We start from the raw sequence: 20,465 nt of genomic DNA, 5'->3' as shown, positions 1-20,465 counted from the left end.
ATTACAGTGTTACAAACAAGGCTATTGGTATAAACAAAGCTAGCATAAAAAATATATATCTTTATTAATTTTTTAAGTTGTCTGATGGGATCAATTAACTTCAATACTAATAACTTGACACCGGCCCTTCCCATCACCCCAACAACTCTGCCTAACTCCACCTTTTTGAGAAGATTAATGAAATACAAACATTTTCAAAATGAGGTGACTTCTTATCGTTCCTTCAAATTTACAATAAAAACACTTATCATTGTTTTTATAATTTCACAAACACCGTTGACACGTCATTCTCGATGTGTTTTTTTGTACAATTTTTTGTTTGCAAACCTGTTTCCCTTTGAGAATGAACCTAACAAACATTGCATATGTATACATTTAATGAAATCACCTTATCAAAATCCAATTTGTCCAGCTTTCAAACATTTGAACATGACCATCTAAAACAAATTCCAAACTCAGAACTCTCCAACTTTCAAACTTGAGTTCAAAAATATAATGAATATTTCAAAAACATAGTTTCAAATCTCCTATTGCTAAAAACTACTCTGTTAAGACCCACTCAAAGAGGCTGATCATTATCAATAACCTGTAAACAACCATCACACCGCTAGAAGGTTTCTCTAGTTGTATTCTAGAATTGGTGCTAATTGGCAGAATTGACCGGCTTCATTTCCAGTTCTGCTATGTTTTCCTCTTCTACTGAGGGCTGACCTTCCTGGGTTTGTTCAAGCTGCGTCTCTGTTTTCTTCTTCTCCTTTAGGATCACCTGCTTTGGCATCACGTCAAGTAAAAAGCTTCCTCCGTTCCATGTTGTCGCAGAGACCTTGAGTATTTGGAAAATAACACTTAATCTATATGACAAGAATATTGGGACGGTAAGTGCCATGGTTGCTACCGTGAACAATGCTTGAAGCAGAATATACATGAAGAGCCGGTTCTGTTCCCCTAGCAAACCACTTAATCGCCACCACATGTTGTTAGCTTTCTCTGCTTTTTTCGAGAGTTCCCTATTGCACCAAGAAGATTGTCAGGACGGCTGAGAATGATATCGGGATAAAAATGGACAACAAATTAATCAACCAAAGAATGCTTGCAACTGCTAAGGTGTCAGTTTACATAAAACGGGAATGAGTATTTGTTGTTTTTGTTAAAAACATTCAAGGAAAAAAAAAAAAAAAAACACTTGTTTGGTGTACACGTTTTGAAAACAAACGAACATGTTTGGTGGAGTGGGTAGGTGGCCAGAGGTGGCTACCGGAGTTCACGGGTGACTGGAGGTCACAAGCAGTGCCCGTCCGGTTATCAGTGTCAGCCAAAGGGTGGCTGGAGGTGATGGGCGGAGGGAGGAGGGAGTGAAAACTTGTTTTGAAAAAAAGCGAAAGGAACATTTTTTTTTTGTTTTCAAAAATTTTGAAAATCTTGGAATCAATTCTACTATTGAAAATAAAAACAACATACCAAACAAGTTTTCTTTTCCAATTTCAAAAAGCAAAAAAAGAGAAGAAGACGGAAGCGTTACCAAATGTGAAACCGTTTGTTATGAAAAATGGACAAATAAACAAATCATACAACCAACGAATCCTCTGCCAACTGCTAACTTTGAAAAAAAATTGTGTGTATTTTCAGCGAGATGTCAAGAATGAGAAAATCAGAAAACCTGTACGAAGTCATGACTTCGGGGTCTCTTAACAGCCTCTGCCGACGTAGAACATTTACAACAAAAAAATAGAGAATCTGCCAAAAGGTATAAGCAGCCAGGGGTACCAGAAATAGCCATGTCCACAGGTAAGATTTGCTTTCGACGTAAGGCCATGAAGCTCTCTGAGCAGTTCCCTCGGGATGCATGGCTGCAAAGAATGCCGGATCCCACCATCGAATTGTGAAGAAAACTATCCCTAAAAATGAAAATGATCAAAATGGTTAATTCAGTAAAAGTTGAAATTTTTTTGGGTATGTTGAGTAAATTAGACCAACAAAGTAACAGAAAATATGTGGCAATTAGCTGTTATTTTGGAAAATCCGAACAGTTTGTGATGAAAAGAGAATCATCTAACCAGTGGACAAAATTTTCTTACCATGATCAACTAATTATTGTCTGTTAAATAGGGTGAATTAGGAGCTAAATTATCTTCCACTTGAACTTATACTGGTCTATGTGATATGGGTTCCAATTCCTAACCTTAATACAGTAAAGCAATAGCAGTAGAGGGATGCTGCAACATATCTATTACCTATATAAAAAGAATGTAAGAATGGTGTAACGCTTTGGTGTAACCCTGCTGCTTGTTTGGTTTGTAATACCTTTTTCCTTGCATATTTTGGGTTACCCACATGGGATTCAAATCACCCACGCCAACAATGAAGAAGAAAACAAATTTCACCACTTCGAAGAGCAAACCTCACCACCCCACAGGTGTAACTCGCACTCATGATGCTGGCTGGATTTTGGTTTTCATGCCATGTGTTTCTGCATCAAACATTGAATTTCTCACAAGATATATATATTTTGGATAGAATTGCTATTACACTATTCTTCACATCATTGTCGGCATTGTTGCTGCCGTAACGCTGCCGAAGTTGGTCATCTAAAGCTCTCCTCCAGCCATTGCAAATCCTGGTAGTTACATATGTATTTTGATGCCTATTATTTATGTCTGTTGCACAATATTTACCCACACTGTTTTCATTCCTAGGTATATGTTAAATAGATGCACACCAAGTGTTTGTCAATATGTCTCAATGAACAAAAAGTTTACCAGCTTGATATGGGTAATTGGATTTTGATAGTCTTTGTCATGGATTGCTTTGATACTTTTTCTATATTATGTGTTTTTGAAATGATTATCCTACGGAATTTACTATTACATATTAAATAAAAGATAAGAGATTTTTATCATTTTGTTTCCTCAGTGGACTGATAAATGAGTTCGTTTGTGGATCCATATGCACTGAAGTCTGTTTTAGATTTACCTACTTCTTTCCATTTAATTTTTCGTTTCGGGTAATTTTAAGTTCATATCATATTGGAATTTGGTGGTTGACCATTTTCTATGGAAAAATTATACTTGAAAAAAACCATTTTTCTTATTTATATGAGAGATTGAGATTTCAGATGTGTCATTGGTTTGGATCAAAATATTCAATGAAGCAAAATGAGTTCATAAAACATTTGAAGAAATTACTACTTTTTTCTCTAACTGCTTGCATACACGATCACTACAGGAAATTACACTTTTTTCTCTAACATAATGATGTGAGCATCCTTTTGGCATCTTTTTGCTTCATATTTTTCCCTGCATTGATTTTCAATTATTAGCTGGTCTTGTTAAGTTTTATAAACATGCAACAACTGAGATGGATGCATGCTAATTTTATGCAATAATTTTTGCTTTCTTTTATTTGTCTATCTAAATTTTCATAACATCAACAATGTACGATGCCAAATGCGATTTAGGAAATTGGCCCACAATACCTAAAATATTGTTCTTTTGCCGTACACGGTGGTATTTGTTATACAAGTACTTTAACTCGCTGCAAAGCGAATGCTTTTCTACATGTTTCCCTATCCCATGTAAATATGGTCTTAAGCACCAACAGGAAGTGGAAAGACAAGACATTTTGAGCTTTGCATTTTGAGGCTGCTCTCAAGGTTCATCTTTGCAGAGGGAAGATTTATTCACTTAAAGGGAACACTCAAAACAGTAGGCTTTCTACGATTTTGTGTATGGAAAAATTTTAGATATGTATTTGAACACTGAAAAGTTCAGAAGATTATTGATTTCACACTACCAAGACACCCACAGATACTCTTTGTTTCATTGACTTTGTATTGTTGATGACTCAGGGGACTTGTTCCTAGAGCATGATTTAGTACGCTACCTATCCTTTCTGCAGAAGTTTGATGCAGTGACTTGGTATCACATTAAAGATGGTGGCTTGAGCTTTTTCAATGATATAGCACTTGTGATGTACAATAATTACTTCTTCACATCAATTTGGATTTATTTGAAAGAATCAAATATTTCATGCATGTGAAATTTTGATCCATATTCTCAAGTGTATTCTGAAATGTTTTTTACTTACCATAAAGAAAGGAATGTTTTTGTGTATATAGTTTCTGTCTACAACAGGGAATTACAACATAACCTAGGGAATTAGAAATTAAAATTAATGGAGTATTTCTTTGAAATAAGTCAATGGTTGTTTGGATATTTAAAGTGACGGACAAGGATATACATACATATAATTACTGTCATTTATTTCATGTCCCGTAATAAAAATATAGTATGTTTATCTGTTGCTCTATACATAATCTTACACAGAAGCTTTGTTCTTGAAAAATTGAAAGCATCCAATTTTGCAATCTGATTATCAAACAGGATTATAATCATGCAAAACTTGTGTTCATGAAGAGATTTACTTCACCTGTTAAATTTCACTAAATCAACCCACAATGAATTCCATGGCCCCGGTAAAGGTGTTGATTTATCTAATTCTCATGTCAAGGACACTAGGACACGGTTATATTTCATAATTCTTAAGCATTTCTTTTTTTTTTTTAAGCTAAACTGAACTTTACAGGCTAAAATATAGTATTTTATGATAAAATGGAAGTCTTATGCATAGTTTATATAGTAAACTTGACTACTTGTACATGTTTGTTGGTGCATGTCCACCTTGACAATTCGGACACAAATTTCATACCCTTACCCGCGTGTCAAGTGTCTGACACAACACAGGTACTTCACATATTCATAACAGTTCATGCAACATATATTAAAAGTTCAAACTGCATATAGCCAACCCTAGTCTACAACTTTTTTTGTGAAAGTATTTAAGCAAGAGAGCAAGTAATTTTTCCCTTTTTCTCCATCCAGCGTTTGCAAAGCTAAGAAGTACAAACACAGATGCTGATACGGGACACGGCAATTTCAAAAAAACGAGGACATGGACACGGTGGAGACACAACAATAAAATATATTTTCATATATTTTTATTTGCTATTTAAATTAAATTACATCCACAAACAATCAATATTAACAAAAACTAACTCTAATTTTTTATTTTATTTTAAAAAACACTTTTAAATCAACACAGTTCATATATTTTTTTACAAATGATCTATTAAGTATTTAAATCTAATAAAAAAATAATAAACATTCAACATTCATCAAATACACTAAATAAAATAGAAGCAAAGATAACTTGGCATGTCCCTGGCGTATCCCTTGAAAATAAATTAATTAAATAAGGGGACACACCATGTAGTGTGTCCCCAAAGTGTCTCGGTGTCCAAACGGATACGGTACTTGTTTTGAAGTATCAGTGCTTTATAGTTGCGAAGGCAAGAAAAGTTCTAAATAACTGAAAGAAGGAAGAAAAAAAAAAAAAACTCTATTCTGATAAGTCAAAACCAATATTAAAACTAACGCTGCAATTATGAATTGTCCAAGAGGGCAAGAAGCGAAGTAAGGTAAGTGAGAAGTGCAATGGTTTTTTTTCATTTTTAGAAATAAATTTTTATCAGCATCCTACTATCGGGCAAAAAAGGAGGATCAACTCACCAGGTAAAAGATGGATGAGGACGCTTACAAGTTTGTCGACAGAACTAAAAACTAAGCTACAACGCCAAACGATTAATGCCCATGCCAATGGCCCCTGCATCCATATTCAACAAATTGAAAATGTAAAGAAAGTAAATTGTACAGCCATTGAGATGCTGCAAACATAAATTTGGAACTATTTACATACCTCGGCAAATGAGAAACAAACCATGAAAAGCTTTTCATTTTTCGGATAGAACAGAAGCATGATCAAGAAGATAGTATTGGCATAGTAGCAAAAATCCTGCAAAAAAGAAGATTAATTTCGTGATTTTTGGCCACTTCTCATCTAAATGACTTCGGAGAAAAAATGCCAAGAATAATAGTGATTGTAAAACCTTGGAGTTAATGCGAATTAAAAATAACTTCATTACTACTAGAGTTATGTGTGTACATTGAGAAGTAAAACTAAACGTTAGAAGTATTTCTATTTCTATCGGGCATACTTTTCCATGCATATTCTCATTCAGTCCAATTTTATGTATGCTTAGTCAAAAGAAGACATTACTAATACTATGTACCTTTAAAATAAAAGAGAAAAAAAAAGGAGGAGGGGGGGGGGGGGGGGAGGGAAGTGAAAAAAATAAAATAAAGATTCCAATCTAAAAAAGCTTATTCAACCAAACACTAGAAACTCAATCCTGCTCATAAAATAACAATACGACTAAACACGATAAAGTTAATTAACTACCATAAGCTTAATTACTATGACTAAGGAACATGGTTTTAAATAACGGTATTAGATACGTACCGGTATCAGTAATATGGTCATATATCAGCCCATATTAGATAATATTAGTCTATATATCAGTGAATATTAGTATCAGAAATTCAAAATCCCATGTACATATCGGCTAATATTTAAAACCCTGCTAGGCTATAAAAATTATCAATGTAAACAAGTAAAAAGACAAATGTACATATGGAGATATGTTAGAGCTTACCAAAAGATAATAATGCCATTTCTTGAACCGGTAATAAATCCATCGAAGAGGAACGAAAATGAAATAGAACAAACAGTATACGTAGGGAATATCTTGGGGTCCTGATTGGTAGAAATCAAACCAAGAAACAAACAAATCAACAGAAAATAAGAACACATAGGGGGTTTTTCATTCTGATTTATCATTTGATTCCACAAGTCAGGATATTGAACTCACTTGCACCCAAAATAAAGCAAAATGCTCCAAACCCAAGAACACCACAGAAATGAGTCACCTATACACACAACAACAAAAATCCAACATCAATACTAAGGCTGTGTTTGGTTCACTTAAATATGGGTGGAATTGATCATTCCATCAGAATATAAAATATTTTTTAAAAAAATGCATTATAAATGGAATCTATCATACATTATTGCAAATAAATGGAGGAATGATCATTTCAGTGAATCAAACACTACCTAAACATGAGAAATAAATAACCCATCAATTTAATCATGCATGGACAACTTAATATACAAGAATGTTTATATAAATACACACAAAATAAAGAACAATTATGTGTTTGTGTGTGTGTGTAAATACCTTGTTGATGAATCGTTCATGTTCTTCAGCCTGATGAGCGATCTTAACGGCCTGTTTAGACAAGATCTCCTTCGACTTAACGGCCTGTTTGGACAAGATCTCCTTGGATTTAACCGCTTGTTTCGACAACATGTCTTTCGTTTGGGCCACTTTCTGCAAAACCCAGATCGAAAAAACAATCAAAACAGTCAAAATCTTCAAATTCGATCTAAAAAAAATAACAAAATACAGATTTATCACACCTTAGATCGGTCTATGAGGCTCTGCTTCATCTTCTCGAACGGATCCCCATTCGCATCGTCGATAGTCTCTTCGTTGATTGACATTTCTCTGTTCTGAGACCCCTTGTTCTAGAGAGAGAATATCAATAAAGCTAGAGAGAAAAACAGAGGAAGAAGAAGAAGAAGAAGAAGAAGAAGCGGAAGGGAGAGGAAAGGTGGTCACGATTCGCTTCAAATATGTGTTTGTGCCTCTCTCTCTCTCTACCTCCACAAATGCATTAGTTTAGTTCATTAGTTTAGTTTAATGCTAAGTACCTATGATTCGTATGTCAGTGTTTGTGATTAATTAAACAGTTTCTTGGAATAATTTAGGGTTAGTTGAGCATCTCCCATGCTCATTTAAAATTTTCATTAAATTTGAATTGGATTAATTTTTTTCTCCCTATTTTAACGGTTTCATCAAATAAATATTAAATCGAACATTTCACTTTTCTTTTATTAAACTAAATATTAAGAGCATCTTCAACAGTTCAGTATTTTTATTTATTTATCAAATTTGAGTAAAAAAATGACGATTTTCTCAATCTAATATGAGTTGTTCCAACGGGTGCACTGTAACTTGCATTAAAAAACAGGAATAACTGGTCGACCCACCAGACAAGGTTTTTTTTCTCCATGAGCAAGCTCTCATCGCTGCGTCATATGTTAGTCTTGGTGGTCGACCCCCCAGTATAAAATTTTCACAAATTTTTGTTTTAAAGCGGTCATCTGGTGGGACATTCGCCCGGTCGTCCGATAGGTCCAACTCAATGGCTATGCATAGTGAATTGATGAAAGGGGCAAGTCATCCTCAGTTTAGTGAAACATTTGATGTTTTTTCAATTTGATACTACTTTGATGCAACCGTTGGAGCACAAAAAGCACATCTTTTTCATCAAATTTGAATTTGATGTTGAATTTGGTGAACGATTGGAGATAGTCTTGTACTAATGTGTCTTTCATCAAATCATTATTCATTATTGTTACCGGATGACTAGTCATCTGCTCGATCAACTGGTGATTTGATAAAACTCCAAAATCTTTCGTTAAAACATTTACTATCAAAAAGAAACTTTTATTCAAATTTAATTAAAAAAATAAAATAAATCCGCCGTTGAAAATTGCCTTACACCTCTCAACTATTGCTAATATCACTTTACTCCATGAAGGGACTAAATTATGAAAATTATACATATATACCATTTCTGGATATGTTTCATAGGAGTGGAAATTCAGCGTAACAGTGACGATACCAATAATGTGACATCATCATCACATAATAAAGTTATATGATATACAGAGAGTAAACTATTGCTAATATCACTTTTTCTTTTTCTTTTAATTTCTTTTAATTTCAAGGCAAACGCAAAGTATATTTATTTTTTAAATTATTCAGGTCATAAATTTAAATTTATTTAATTGGGTAAATTACATTTACTTCCCCTGTGATTTGAATAATTACAGTAACCTCCCCCACTTTACCTGACAATGTCAAGATTCTCCCAAATCGTGACTGCTGTTAAAAGATCTAACAGAGAGTGCTGATGTCACTCATCATAAATTATGAAATGTCAAAAATACCCTCATTACCTTCTAATCCATCCAAGTTCTACAACTTTACTCCCTTCTAATTTACCTTCTACTCCTGCAGCACCATTGCAGCACCTGCTACAAAATCAAAAATATACATAAAGGTATATATATGTAAGATCTCACCCCCTTTCTATTTTTATTTTTTTAGATTAAAATATATATGTAATCCATTACATAAATGATATATATATGAGATTATATGTAAGGTATATATATGAGATTAAAATATACATAAACGCTGAGGTATATATATGTAAGAACCCACCATTGCAGCAACCCATTCAATTCTCTGTTTTTTTTTTTTTATTTTTTATATTCAATCAAACATATATATATATATATATATATTACATAAATGACCAAACCCACCACACAAATTTGTTAAACAACTCACCCCCTTTCTGTCCTCCTCTTTCTCCTACTCATCTTCTTCTTCTTTTTTCTGATCGAAACCCATATTGCAACCAACTACCCCAAACCGTGTGAGATATATATTGATTCAATTCTCTATTTTATGTTTGGTATATATATATTGATTCAATTCTCTGTTGTTTTTTTTATTTATTATTATTTAATCAAACATATATATATATATATAAATACATAAAGGTATATATATGTAAGATATTTATGTATATATATGTGTGTGATATATATATTGATTCAATTCTCTGTTTTTTTATTTATTTATTCAATCAAACATATATATATATATATATTACATAAATGACCAAACCCACCACACAACTCTATTAAACAACTCACCCCCTTTCTGTCCTCCTCTTTCTCCTGCTCCTCTTCTTCTTCTTTTTTCTGATCGAAACCCATATTTCAACCAACTGCCCCAAACCTAGATTGTGACCCAACATTGTTTCCATCACTGCCTACCATCACTCTCAAAACCACAGATCTAGGATTAGGGTTTTGAAAGAAGAAAAAGGAGAAAGAGGAAAGGCGGAGGTGGATGATATCGACTGAAAGGAGAAGAGAAAGAAAATGCCCCAATGGCGTCGGCGAAGAGGAGCTTCTCTCTCATTTTGATCTGACGAGAGAGAACAAAAACGAAAAACAAATTTAAAAAAAAAAAAAATTGAATATGGTGGAGAGATGGTTAACAATCAAGGGTATTTTTGTCTTTTCGCACTTAAATAAAAGGGTAATATGGTCATTTTGTATAGGAAAGTAACGTTGTTTGTGCAAAATTGACGGTTTGGGAGAATCTTGAAATTGTCAAGTAAAGTAGGGGAGGTTACTGTAATTATTCAAACCACAGGAGAGGTCCCTATATTTGTCAGAAATCTCATGGAAGGTAAATGTAATTTACCCTATTTTTTTTACGTTTAATTGTCTAAATTCTATTGTTTTCTGTTTAGAATATTACTTTTATTTATTTATTTACATGTTCACCTATCTATTTATGAGTTTATTTATTTGTTACTGATGATTGCTGGTAACGACGAATTTTTTGATAAACTGCTGGCAATATTGGGCGGTGGCTAGTAGCTGTGGCGGAAGTAGAGGTGGATGGCGTTTTAATGATATATATTGTGTGAGAATAAAAAAAGAAAACAGAAACAGAAAAAAAAAAAAACTTTAAAACAATAATTTGTACTTCTCACAAATATATTTCATTAATCAGATACTTATAACAAAAATACATCAATAATTAAATCAAACATCATATACACTCATAAAAATGAACTTTTTACCGGTCTTTGTTATTTTTAATAGTGTCATTGTACTCTAGTATTTTTTCTTCGATTAGTCTGATCGGAAGTGATTGAGACGCTTACAAGGGATCACCCCCACAACTCCTACAGGCCTGTGATTGGCCAATTTTTTTTTTTTTTTTCCTCCAATCACCAACCCCGCATGTGTGTGGGGGTGGGGGTGGGGGGGTCCGGATCATTTTCGTTTGAAAAACTGTCAGGTGACCTGGGACAAATGCATATACTGACAAATTTTTTTATAGAAGAAAAATATGAATTACAACATTAATTTTCACCCAAAAAAAAATAAAAAATAACATGAAAACATATATAATAAATCTAATTTCTTATATTCACGTTGTTGAGTTATAAAAAGTAGCCATTATATTAATCTACTAAAATTTAATCATGCTTAACGATCTTTTATGTTATTGAAGACAGTAATGATTTAATCTAATTAAAATCTGGGGTGAATTATAAACGACAATGCTACGTATCTCAAATTTTGTGACTCAAAAGGCCAAAACGACGTCGTTTTGAGTACAGAACAACATAAAAATGGCCAAAACGATGTCGTTTTGGCCATTTGAGCCACTTTTGAGCTACAAAATTTGAGCTACGAGACATTTTCCAATTATAAATACATTTCATGAGATTTGATTAAAATCTGAATCGCCCCCTTTGGTTAAAAAAATTATATTTCACTCTCTAAGATTTCTAATTTTATAACAAATCGCCCATTTTATTAATACATTATCAAGTTAATTAATAGTTTTTAATGATCTCAGAAATATGTTTCAATTAATAATTTAGGTAATTTTATTGTTGCATAGGAGAGAAATTATAAATTATATTTTTTTAGTTAATTCTGTTAAATAAAAAATTCTAACAAGAGGGGTATTTGTAATTTTTCAAACCATAAGAGGCATTCTATATTTTAACCAATCTCAAAAGATATATTTGTAATTTACCCTAAAATCTCAAATAATATTATTTTTAATAAACGTAATCCAATAACTTGTTGAATTCTCTTTCACATTCTTGTTCTCTTTGGTGAAGCTCTGGAAAGTTAGTTCCAGAGCTTCATTTGAATATAATGTTTGTTTAGGATTTTCAATAATTAATTTCACATTCACTTTTAAAAACGTGGTCGGAGGCGAGAAAAATTTGGGCTACTAGTCGTCTTACCGGATGTCCCACCGGTCGTCCGGCCGATTGACCGAAACAATGCAATTATTATTATTATTTTTTTTTGTAATTGACACGTGTTAATTTTTATATATTTAATAAAAAATATTTTCTGAATTTTTAAATATTTTTATGAGTTTTAATAGAATTTTGAGTTGTGTGTTTGGTTATGAGTTGTAAGTTTTTGTATCAAATATCATATATCACATCAAAAATTTTCAACTCAATTCAAAACTTATTCACCAAACAAATTTTCTACACTCAAATCATAATTCTAAAACTCACAAACTCAAAATACAACTCTATTATCAAATCATATTAGAAAACTCTACTATACGCAACCTAACTTATTTTGGTGTAATTTGTCCTAAATTTTTAATTTCATGCTTCTACAATTAAATTGTTTCAAGAACTTAAAGATTGACCACTTTGAAAAATCTAAAAATTTTAGAGATATTGATTTGTAATTATGTATTAATTTTAAGCAGTAAGTAACAATTTTAATCAAACAATCAAGACAAATCGACACAGTGATTTTAATGTGAAAAAATTACAATTGGAGCACCTTTAGTTGTGATAAAAAATCACGGACCAAAGCCACAAAACAATCCACGAAGAAGATACAAAGGAATTACACAAGTGTACTCTCAATTACCTAGCGAATCCAAGCTCGAATCGAACTGACCCCTATATGCCTCTTCCAGCCCCATCATCACCTTAGAATTGTCTTGCCTAATGTTGAATCCATAACGTCGATGTCGAATCCACGACGATGAACGATTCCGAAATCCACCAAAGTTTCAGGCATAAATTCCACAGAATCCACTGAAGAACAACTCTATCATTTTTTAATAAAACAAGCTAAACAAACTCTTTGATATAATCTACTCAATTCATGATTAAACTCTCACAAATATCAAAGGAAATAAATAAAAAAACTCTAGATGAAAATCCTAATACCTAAAAAGAAAATCTGACAGCCGTATCCTAAAACCTAACAGAATCGCAGCTTTTATAACAAACAGATTTATGATCTCCGCTCGAGCACAGGAATGGCTGCTCGAGCGAAAAAATAACTTCGACTGCAATTTTGCTTTTTGCTTCAGAGGCACTATCCTAGACCCGCTAAGGGGCGCTGCCCCCTGGACCTTCGTGAGCTGACCAGGTAGCTCAATCCCTGACATAGTTAGCGAAATGACAAACATAATAGGATTAAAATCATAAACTCTTCTGCATAGACACAATTCGGATTGTATTCATATCTAAAACTCATAACCTCACTGAAATACAAGATCAAATAAAATTATAATTGAAATTTTTTTTATTAAATAAAATTGTCAAAAATAAAAACCTAACATTAAAAGTGTTTAAAAGAAAAAAAAACGTAAGGGAGCAAGTCTATATAATTTAAACATAATTATGAACTACTACCGTAACAAAGGGTTTTTTGAGATTGCCGAGGGGATTCCACTTTAGGACAACTGTAATTTTTTTCCCTCTCCATTTTTGTACTATATTTTTCCTCTTTACTGTCTTTTTTAAACCTTCTATCACCAACCAAACAATGGATGATCAGTGTTGGTATACTTGGAAAATATAATAAAGTGAGAAAATATAGTAGAGGAATGGAGAAGAAGAAAAAAGGGAAAAAAAACTGAACTCTTTTACTAGAAAACGTCTTATGTACGAGGGTTACATGACAGTTTTCATTAACAAATTGAACATCAAACTAGCAAAAATATTACATTGTAACTTGATTGAAATTGTAATGCTGTGTTTGGTTCGGAGATTTGGGGAAGGATTTGAAAAGAGAAATGAAAAAGATAGGTAAAATATGAATAAAATATGTATATATTTCACATAGTTTCACACACCTTTTCCATTTTCCTTTCCAAATCCCTCCTCAAATCCCCCAACCAAACACACCATAAGGGGTTAATTATTATTATTTAAAAATAAGAGTTCAAAGTGAGATTCAGTATAAATGCAATAATGCAAAATATAGTTTACACTTTTGGTAATGTATAGCAAAATGGGTATATGTACGGGAAAGAAATACACCTTCTCGTATAATCCTGTTGACTAAGGCCTCGTTTGGGAACAGGCTAGTTTAGTAACTTTTTGGCTATTTGGCTAAAAAGGTAGGTAAAAAAAACTTGTATGTTTGGGATGACTTTTTGACTAATTACGAAAAGATGTGCAAAAAGTACGGAGAAAAGAGAATCTTTGACTTTTTGGTATGAGTTGTTGGCTTTTTGGCTAATTTAGTAACTTTTTGGCTAATTGGCTAAAAAAGTAAGTCCCTAAACGGGGCCTAAGTCTGCGCTCCTCCGTACGACGTCGCTTTGTGACCTGAAAACACAAACGTGAGCTAGCCGGCGGGTGTGTGCCGGAAACCTCTCCGATGCCTAAGTCAGCAAACTTGACAAATAGACAAAGCTCAATGTATTTAGAAAGCAAAATTGTGTGTTACCTCTTCCAAGGTAATGTTTGTGAGCTTTTATAAGTTTCGAGTGGCACAATCCTAGTAGGACTTTTATTCTTCCATGCAGAGTCCTCCTAGGATTCATACTCCTAAAGGATAATGCTTATCCTTTAACACCCCCCCACTGCTTAAACCAAGTGGGATGGTTTTTTACCATGGCCGAACTACTATACGACCGAGATAAAACTGGCTATGCTGAGCCACAGAGTAGGCCGAACTATCCTTAGTTCGGTTTTTCCTTTTACTCTTTCCTATCTCGGTTCTCTTCTGTTCAACCCATGGTGTGTTTAGACCGAACTACCGAGTAGCAAGGTTTTTGACCGTTCTAACCACAAAACATCATGACCGGACTACCACCGAGACCGGCCTAACTCCAAATTGCTTTCGGACCGGAGTAACTTAGTCTCTCTTGGGCCGGAGTAACTTTACAATTCTTGGGCCGGAGTAACTTTATCTCTCTTGGGTCGGAGTAACTTTTCGGCCTTTTTACCCAGTCCTTCATACTTTGGGTCATAAAGTCCATCTCATAGCTCGGCCCAATTTTTCCCAAAAATTACCCTCTCAATTGCCCCTTAATTCCATCTGCACAGCATGATTGGGATTACCTGTCTACCAGCCGAGCTGAAGTTTTTAAGCCTTTCCAGCCGAGCTAATAAAAAAAAAACTCTTTAGCCCTCCAGCCGAGCTTATTTCACTCCGGGCTCTACTCGTTCGGTCAAAACGTCTCTTCAATCATAATGACTGTAACGCTTCACTTTCCAATGACATGTGGCAGGCTCTGATAGGCTGTGGGCAGCTGTCACGCCGCCCTCGTACTACGAAAATTTTGAACAGTTCCCGCCCTTTCTTTCTCTTTCCACAAAACTATCATTCTGTCTATATATCATTTACCTACACTATTCATTTTCTTCTCTTTTCGTGCCTCTGCTTCTCCAACCTCTGAGTTCCCTGAGCTCATGTTCTTCATTGGTGCTGTTGCTTCCTTCTCCAGCTTCACCTTCTTCTGGTAAGCTTCAAAAAATCAGTTTTGTTTTTCTTCTTTCTGCTTTCTATGTTTTTTGCGAAACATGCTTGTCCATTTTTGTTTTTGCTTCTGTACTTTCATGGGAGAATCAGTAGAACCTATGAGTATATGTTATATATCCTCTAGAAAACTCGTTTTTGATCCAGAATCATGTCCCAACCGAACTAGGAAACTGTTTGTCCCATATAAGTAAATCACTTTTAGACAATAACCAAACTAGAACTTGTAGAAATAACAGTAGTTTCAGTAGGTTACCAACTCCCGAATCATTCTGGCCGAGATAAGCTCATCGAACGAAGTTTGAACTCATTAAACTAGGAACCTCGGTCTTCAACCGGGCTAAGCCTTTGGGGCTAAGCCAGCCTTCCTAGTTTCTGAACCAAACTCAGAAAGCTGCCCCTAGAGGCTCAACCGAAGCAACAAAACTCATAGTTCAACCGATTTAGGCCTTCAGGGTTAAACCAGCTTTCTTAGTTTTTTAGACCGAACTTAGAAAGCTACCCCTAGACGATGAACCGGTCTAACAAAATTGTTTCCAAAGCAAGTATGCCGAGATGCTTGCCAGGGTCTGGCTAATAAAAACCCTGCTCAAACCGAGCTACCAAGAATTTTTGCCGAACCGAGATAGAACCTGTCCACAAAACCGAAGTAGGGCTCTTTTACCTTGCTTTTAATTTGTAGCACGGTCCTATGATCTGTGCTTAACCCCTTTGTTTTCTACTTTGCAGACTTAGGTTGCCCAGGCACTCCTCCGTGCGCTCAAACGAGCTACTGAGCACAACTTTTGCACCGGCCTAATTTATCAATAACTTATACTATAGATGGGGAAGTATAGGTACCTAGTAAATACTCCGGGCGGCCTAGCTGAATTCAGGAAAGACTACCAAATACCCGATGACGTCCACCTGATCTTGGCCGAAAAAGACGTCATTCCCTGGGGTAATGAAGGCTTCGTCCCCTTCACCCTTTTATCCATAATAGAAACCGGACTACGGTTTCCAGTCCAACCATTAATTTGCGAGTTTCTTAGGCAAACCAGACTATGCCCAACCCAACTATCTACCAACTCCTACCGCATCATTATGGGAATAGCCGAACTGAACCGCCAAGCCGGACTAAACCTTGGCCTGGCCGAAATCTTCCACCAATATTCCATTGGTTCAAAAGAAGATGGGTGGGTCTATTATCTTAGAATACGTCGCCGCCGAGAGAAGATAATAAAATATACACCGGACAAAGACTTAAACGACGACGATTTTTTTTGGGTGTCTGGGAACTTTGAGGATTATCAAGCCCAGATTCCTGGCCGACCTATAAATTGGAAAAAAGGAGAGCCCGGCAAATTTACTTCAGTTTTCTTGCTTGCTTTCTTATATTTCGGTTTTTTAATCTTCCAGCCGGACTAACAGTTGTCTTCTTTCGCAGATTCTGCTCACCTTCACTCTTTATACAGCTACCCAAACCTAGCCACTTTGCGCGCCGCACTACGGTATCCAGAACGTAGCTGGGCCAAATTGCTGAAGTTCGAGCCGACCTACAGATATAGTGGCCGCCGAAAAGCCAGAGTGATTGATTTTCTTCTTGAAGACGCCCCAGAGCTGGACCCAACCTTACCACAAATCAAACTAATTCCACTCACTGCTGAAGAGGAGATGGCCAAAAAGAACAGAGTAAGGGCTCTCTTGACCGAAACCAACAGGGCCGAAGTACCACCAGCAAGTCAAACCCAAGAAACGGTGGTGGCCCTTTCTATTCAACAGCCGTCCTCATCCCGCCGAACCAAGCGCGCCCGGACCGCCGAAACCGAACAAAGCTTGGTTGATGAAGAAGAAACTGCTCTTCCACCAAGCCTGCCACCGAGCCCCCAACCGGAGCCTTCTGACCGAACTACCACTTGCTGGGTACCAAAACTCACCTTCAACAACCGAGACATTCAAGACTCTGACTCGGTTGTTGCTGAGAAGGATCACCAGCTGGCCTTCAACCTGGCCAAGAGTGTGTGCCTCCCCAAAGACATGGAGCACCACCAAAAGCAATTGAACACCGAACTGAAGGCCATCCGATCTTCAACAAAATCCATGATCTTGGTAAGTAGCTCTGTCCATTTTTCTATCTAATTTTTCTAACTTTCACTTCGGCTAAAGGGAAATCTTTGTTTTGTCAAGCCATTCAGAAAAACCACATTACTCATAGGAAAGTGCTAGAGCTCAAGAAAACAACAAGGCAAGCCGTGGCAGAAGCCGAAGTGAAGTCGGCCGAGCTAGAAGAGGCCAGAAAGCAAATGGCCGAGCTACAAGCTGAGAACGGCAGACTGACCGGACTGGTTAGTTCGGCCGAAGCAGAAAAGCAGAAGGCTGCCATTGCTCTAAAGGACAAGTACCTGCGCGAGTTGGTGAAGCTTGAAAAGAAGAAAGATACCGAAATATCCCAACTGAAGGAGAGCGCAAAAGGCGCCAAAAAGCAAGGCTTCAAGAAGGAAGAGAATGCTTATATCAAGCAGTGCGAAGCTGGCAAGGAACTTTTCTTCAAGTGCGGCTGGAGGGCAGCTGTTGAGAAGCTCGGTCATGATCCACAGACCGAGGTTTTCAATCCTCCAGCCTACTTCATACCGAACTCCCTTGTGGAGTATGCTAATGCCATGCAACAGCAGTTTCTTGAGGGCTCAGACTCTGATGAAGACTCTGCCTTTGAGGACACTCCGGTTGTTAATGTAGACCAGTCAGTTCGACTGGAACCCACGGTGGAAGACTTAGAACAACCAGGTGAAACCGTGGTTCCGACCGAAACCACCCTCGTGACCGAGAATGAGCTCCCGCTTGATACCGGTCTTCATGTTGATGCCGATGCTGCCTTCGATGCCAAAATTGAAGACATTTTCTCTTGATTTTGTACTTTGTAACCGGGCTAAGCCCCTTTGTAATTGCTTTTCAATGAATGAAAATTTTGCTTGAACTCTTATTCCGGTTTTGATTTGTATGCTTGCATTTGATCTTTTCATGTCCAACGTTTATCTCGGTTTTTGCTTGTTCGAACTAACTTATGCTTACCAGCCAACCACTCCTTAGCCGACATAATTACTTCGGCTGAGGAGTACACAGGTTTGGTTTAATCCAGCCAACCACTCTTCGGCCATACCCTTACTTCGACTGAAGAGTACAAAGAGTTGGTTTAATCCAGCTAACCACTCTTCAGCCATACCCTTACTTCGGCTGAAGAGTAACAGGAGTTGGTTTAGTCCAGCCAACCACTCCTTAGCCGACATAATTACTTCGGTTGAGGAGTGCAAAAAGTTGGTTTTAATCCAGCCAACCACTCTTCAGCCATACCCATACTTCGGCTGAAGAGTACCAAGAGTTGGTTTAATCCAGCCAACATCTAAGTTAGTTTTTTCCAGCTAACTTAGAACAATGTTTGGTTATTCTGACCAAACGTCCTGCAGCCTGGATCCTTATCCGGGGCTTAGGAAGGGTGTTGGTTTATTCCAGCCAACCTCCAAATTAGTTTTTTTCAGCTAACTTAGAATAATGTTTGGTTATTCCGACCAAACGTCCTGCAGCATGGATCCTTATCCTGGGCTTAAGAAGGGTGTTGGTTTATTCCAGCCAACCTCTAAGTTAGTTTTTTCCAGCTAACTTAGAATAATGTTTGGTTATTCCGACCAAACGTCCTGCAGCCTGGATCCTTATCCTGGGCTTAGAAAGGGTGTTGGTTTATTCCAGCCAACCTCTAAGTTAGTTTTTTCCAGCTAACTTAGAATAATGTTTGGTTATTCCGACCAAACGTCCTGCAGCCTGGATCCTTATCCTGGGCTTAGGAAGGGTGTTGGTTTATTCCAGCCAACCTCTAAGTTAGTTTTTTCCGGCTAACTTAGAATAATGTTTGGTTATTCCGACCAAAAGTCCTGCAGCCTGGATCCTTATCCTGGGCTTAGGAAGGGTGTTGGTTTATTCCAGCCAACCTCTAAGTTAGTTTTTTCCAACTAACTTAGAATAATGTTTGCAATATTTCTAACTTCACTAAAGCTAACGTTTACAGAGAACAACGCGTGCTGAAAAGAATTGATTGTTTTATTGACGAAAAAGAAATTACATATGTTTGAAAGGAAAAAAGCTAAAAATAAAATAACTTGAGATTGGCCGTGTTCCATGGCCTAGGGATTGCTTTGCCGTCCTTGTCTTCTAGGTGGTATGCCCCTTTGCCTGCTAACCCAACCACTTTGTAAGGACCTTCCCAGTTTGGCCCTAACTTGCCATCTCCCGGTATCAAGGTGTTTCCCATCACTTTGCGCAGTACCCAATCTCCGGTCTTGAATTGTCTTGGATGCACCGTTTTGTTGTATTTTCTGATCAATTCTCGTTGGTAGGAGGCAATGTGAACCAGTGCTCTTTCCCTTCTTTCTTCCGCAAAGTCAAGTTCTAATGCTATGGCTTCTCCATTCAAGTCTGGATCAAATTTTTCGCTTCGAATTGTGGGGAGGCCAACTTCTAGTGGGATTACTGCTTCCATTCCGTAGGCTAAGGAGAATGGTGTTTCTCCTGTCGATCGCCGAGGTGTGGTGCGGTAAGCCCATAAAACATGAGGAAGTTCATCTGCCCATTTGCCTTTTGCCTTTTCTAACCTTTTCTTCAGTCCATCCAAGACGACTTTATTTGATGCTTCTGCTTGGCCATTTGCTTGAGGATATGCCGGTGTAGAATTGTAGAACTCTATCTTGTACTCTTCACAAAAGCCTCTGAAGATTCTGCTGTCGAACTGAGTGCCATTGTCTGAGATTAGGGCTTTTGGTATGCCAAATCGAGTGATGATATTCTGCCAAACGAACTTCTTCACATCTTTTTCTTTGATTGATGCCAATGCTTCTGCTTCCACCCATTTTGTGAAGTAGTCAGTTGCTGCGAGAAAGAACTTCCTGTTGTCGGGTGCTGTTGGAAGTGGTCCTACTATGTCCAAGCCCCACATTGCGAAAGGCCATGGGCTAGTTACTGGTAGGAGTTCTCTTGCTGGTTGATGTATTTGGTGTGCGAATTTTTGGCATTTCTCACACTTCTTCACATATTTTTCTGAGTCTGCCTGC

General features: G+C 36.5%; 1 protein-coding gene across 1 annotated transcript; it reads right to left on the bottom strand.

Annotated features, from left to right (window-relative positions):
• Window positions 1-344: 344 nt before the first annotated feature.
• On the bottom strand, window positions 345-7,696 carry LOC114276673 (glycerophosphocholine acyltransferase 1). Its single transcript, XM_028218479.2, has 8 exons — window positions 7,375-7,696; window positions 7,133-7,285; window positions 6,764-6,821; window positions 6,548-6,648; window positions 5,752-5,847; window positions 5,565-5,658; window positions 1,658-1,895; window positions 345-1,007 (listed from the first exon to the last, which is right to left on the bottom strand). Exons 1-8 carry the CDS (start codon window positions 7,456-7,458, stop codon window positions 644-646), a joined length of 1,188 nt encoding a protein of 395 aa, XP_028074280.1. The 5' UTR covers window positions 7,459-7,696; the 3' UTR covers window positions 345-643.
• Window positions 7,697-20,465: the final 12,769 nt, after the last annotated feature.

This window comes from Camellia sinensis, chromosome 13 (assembly GCF_055761805.1).
Source record: "Camellia sinensis isolate YWXY chromosome 13, ASM5576180v1, whole genome shotgun sequence".
Taxonomy (NCBI): Eukaryota; Viridiplantae; Streptophyta; class Magnoliopsida; order Ericales; family Theaceae; genus Camellia; species Camellia sinensis.
This window is presented reverse-complemented; position numbering and strand designations above follow the sequence as displayed.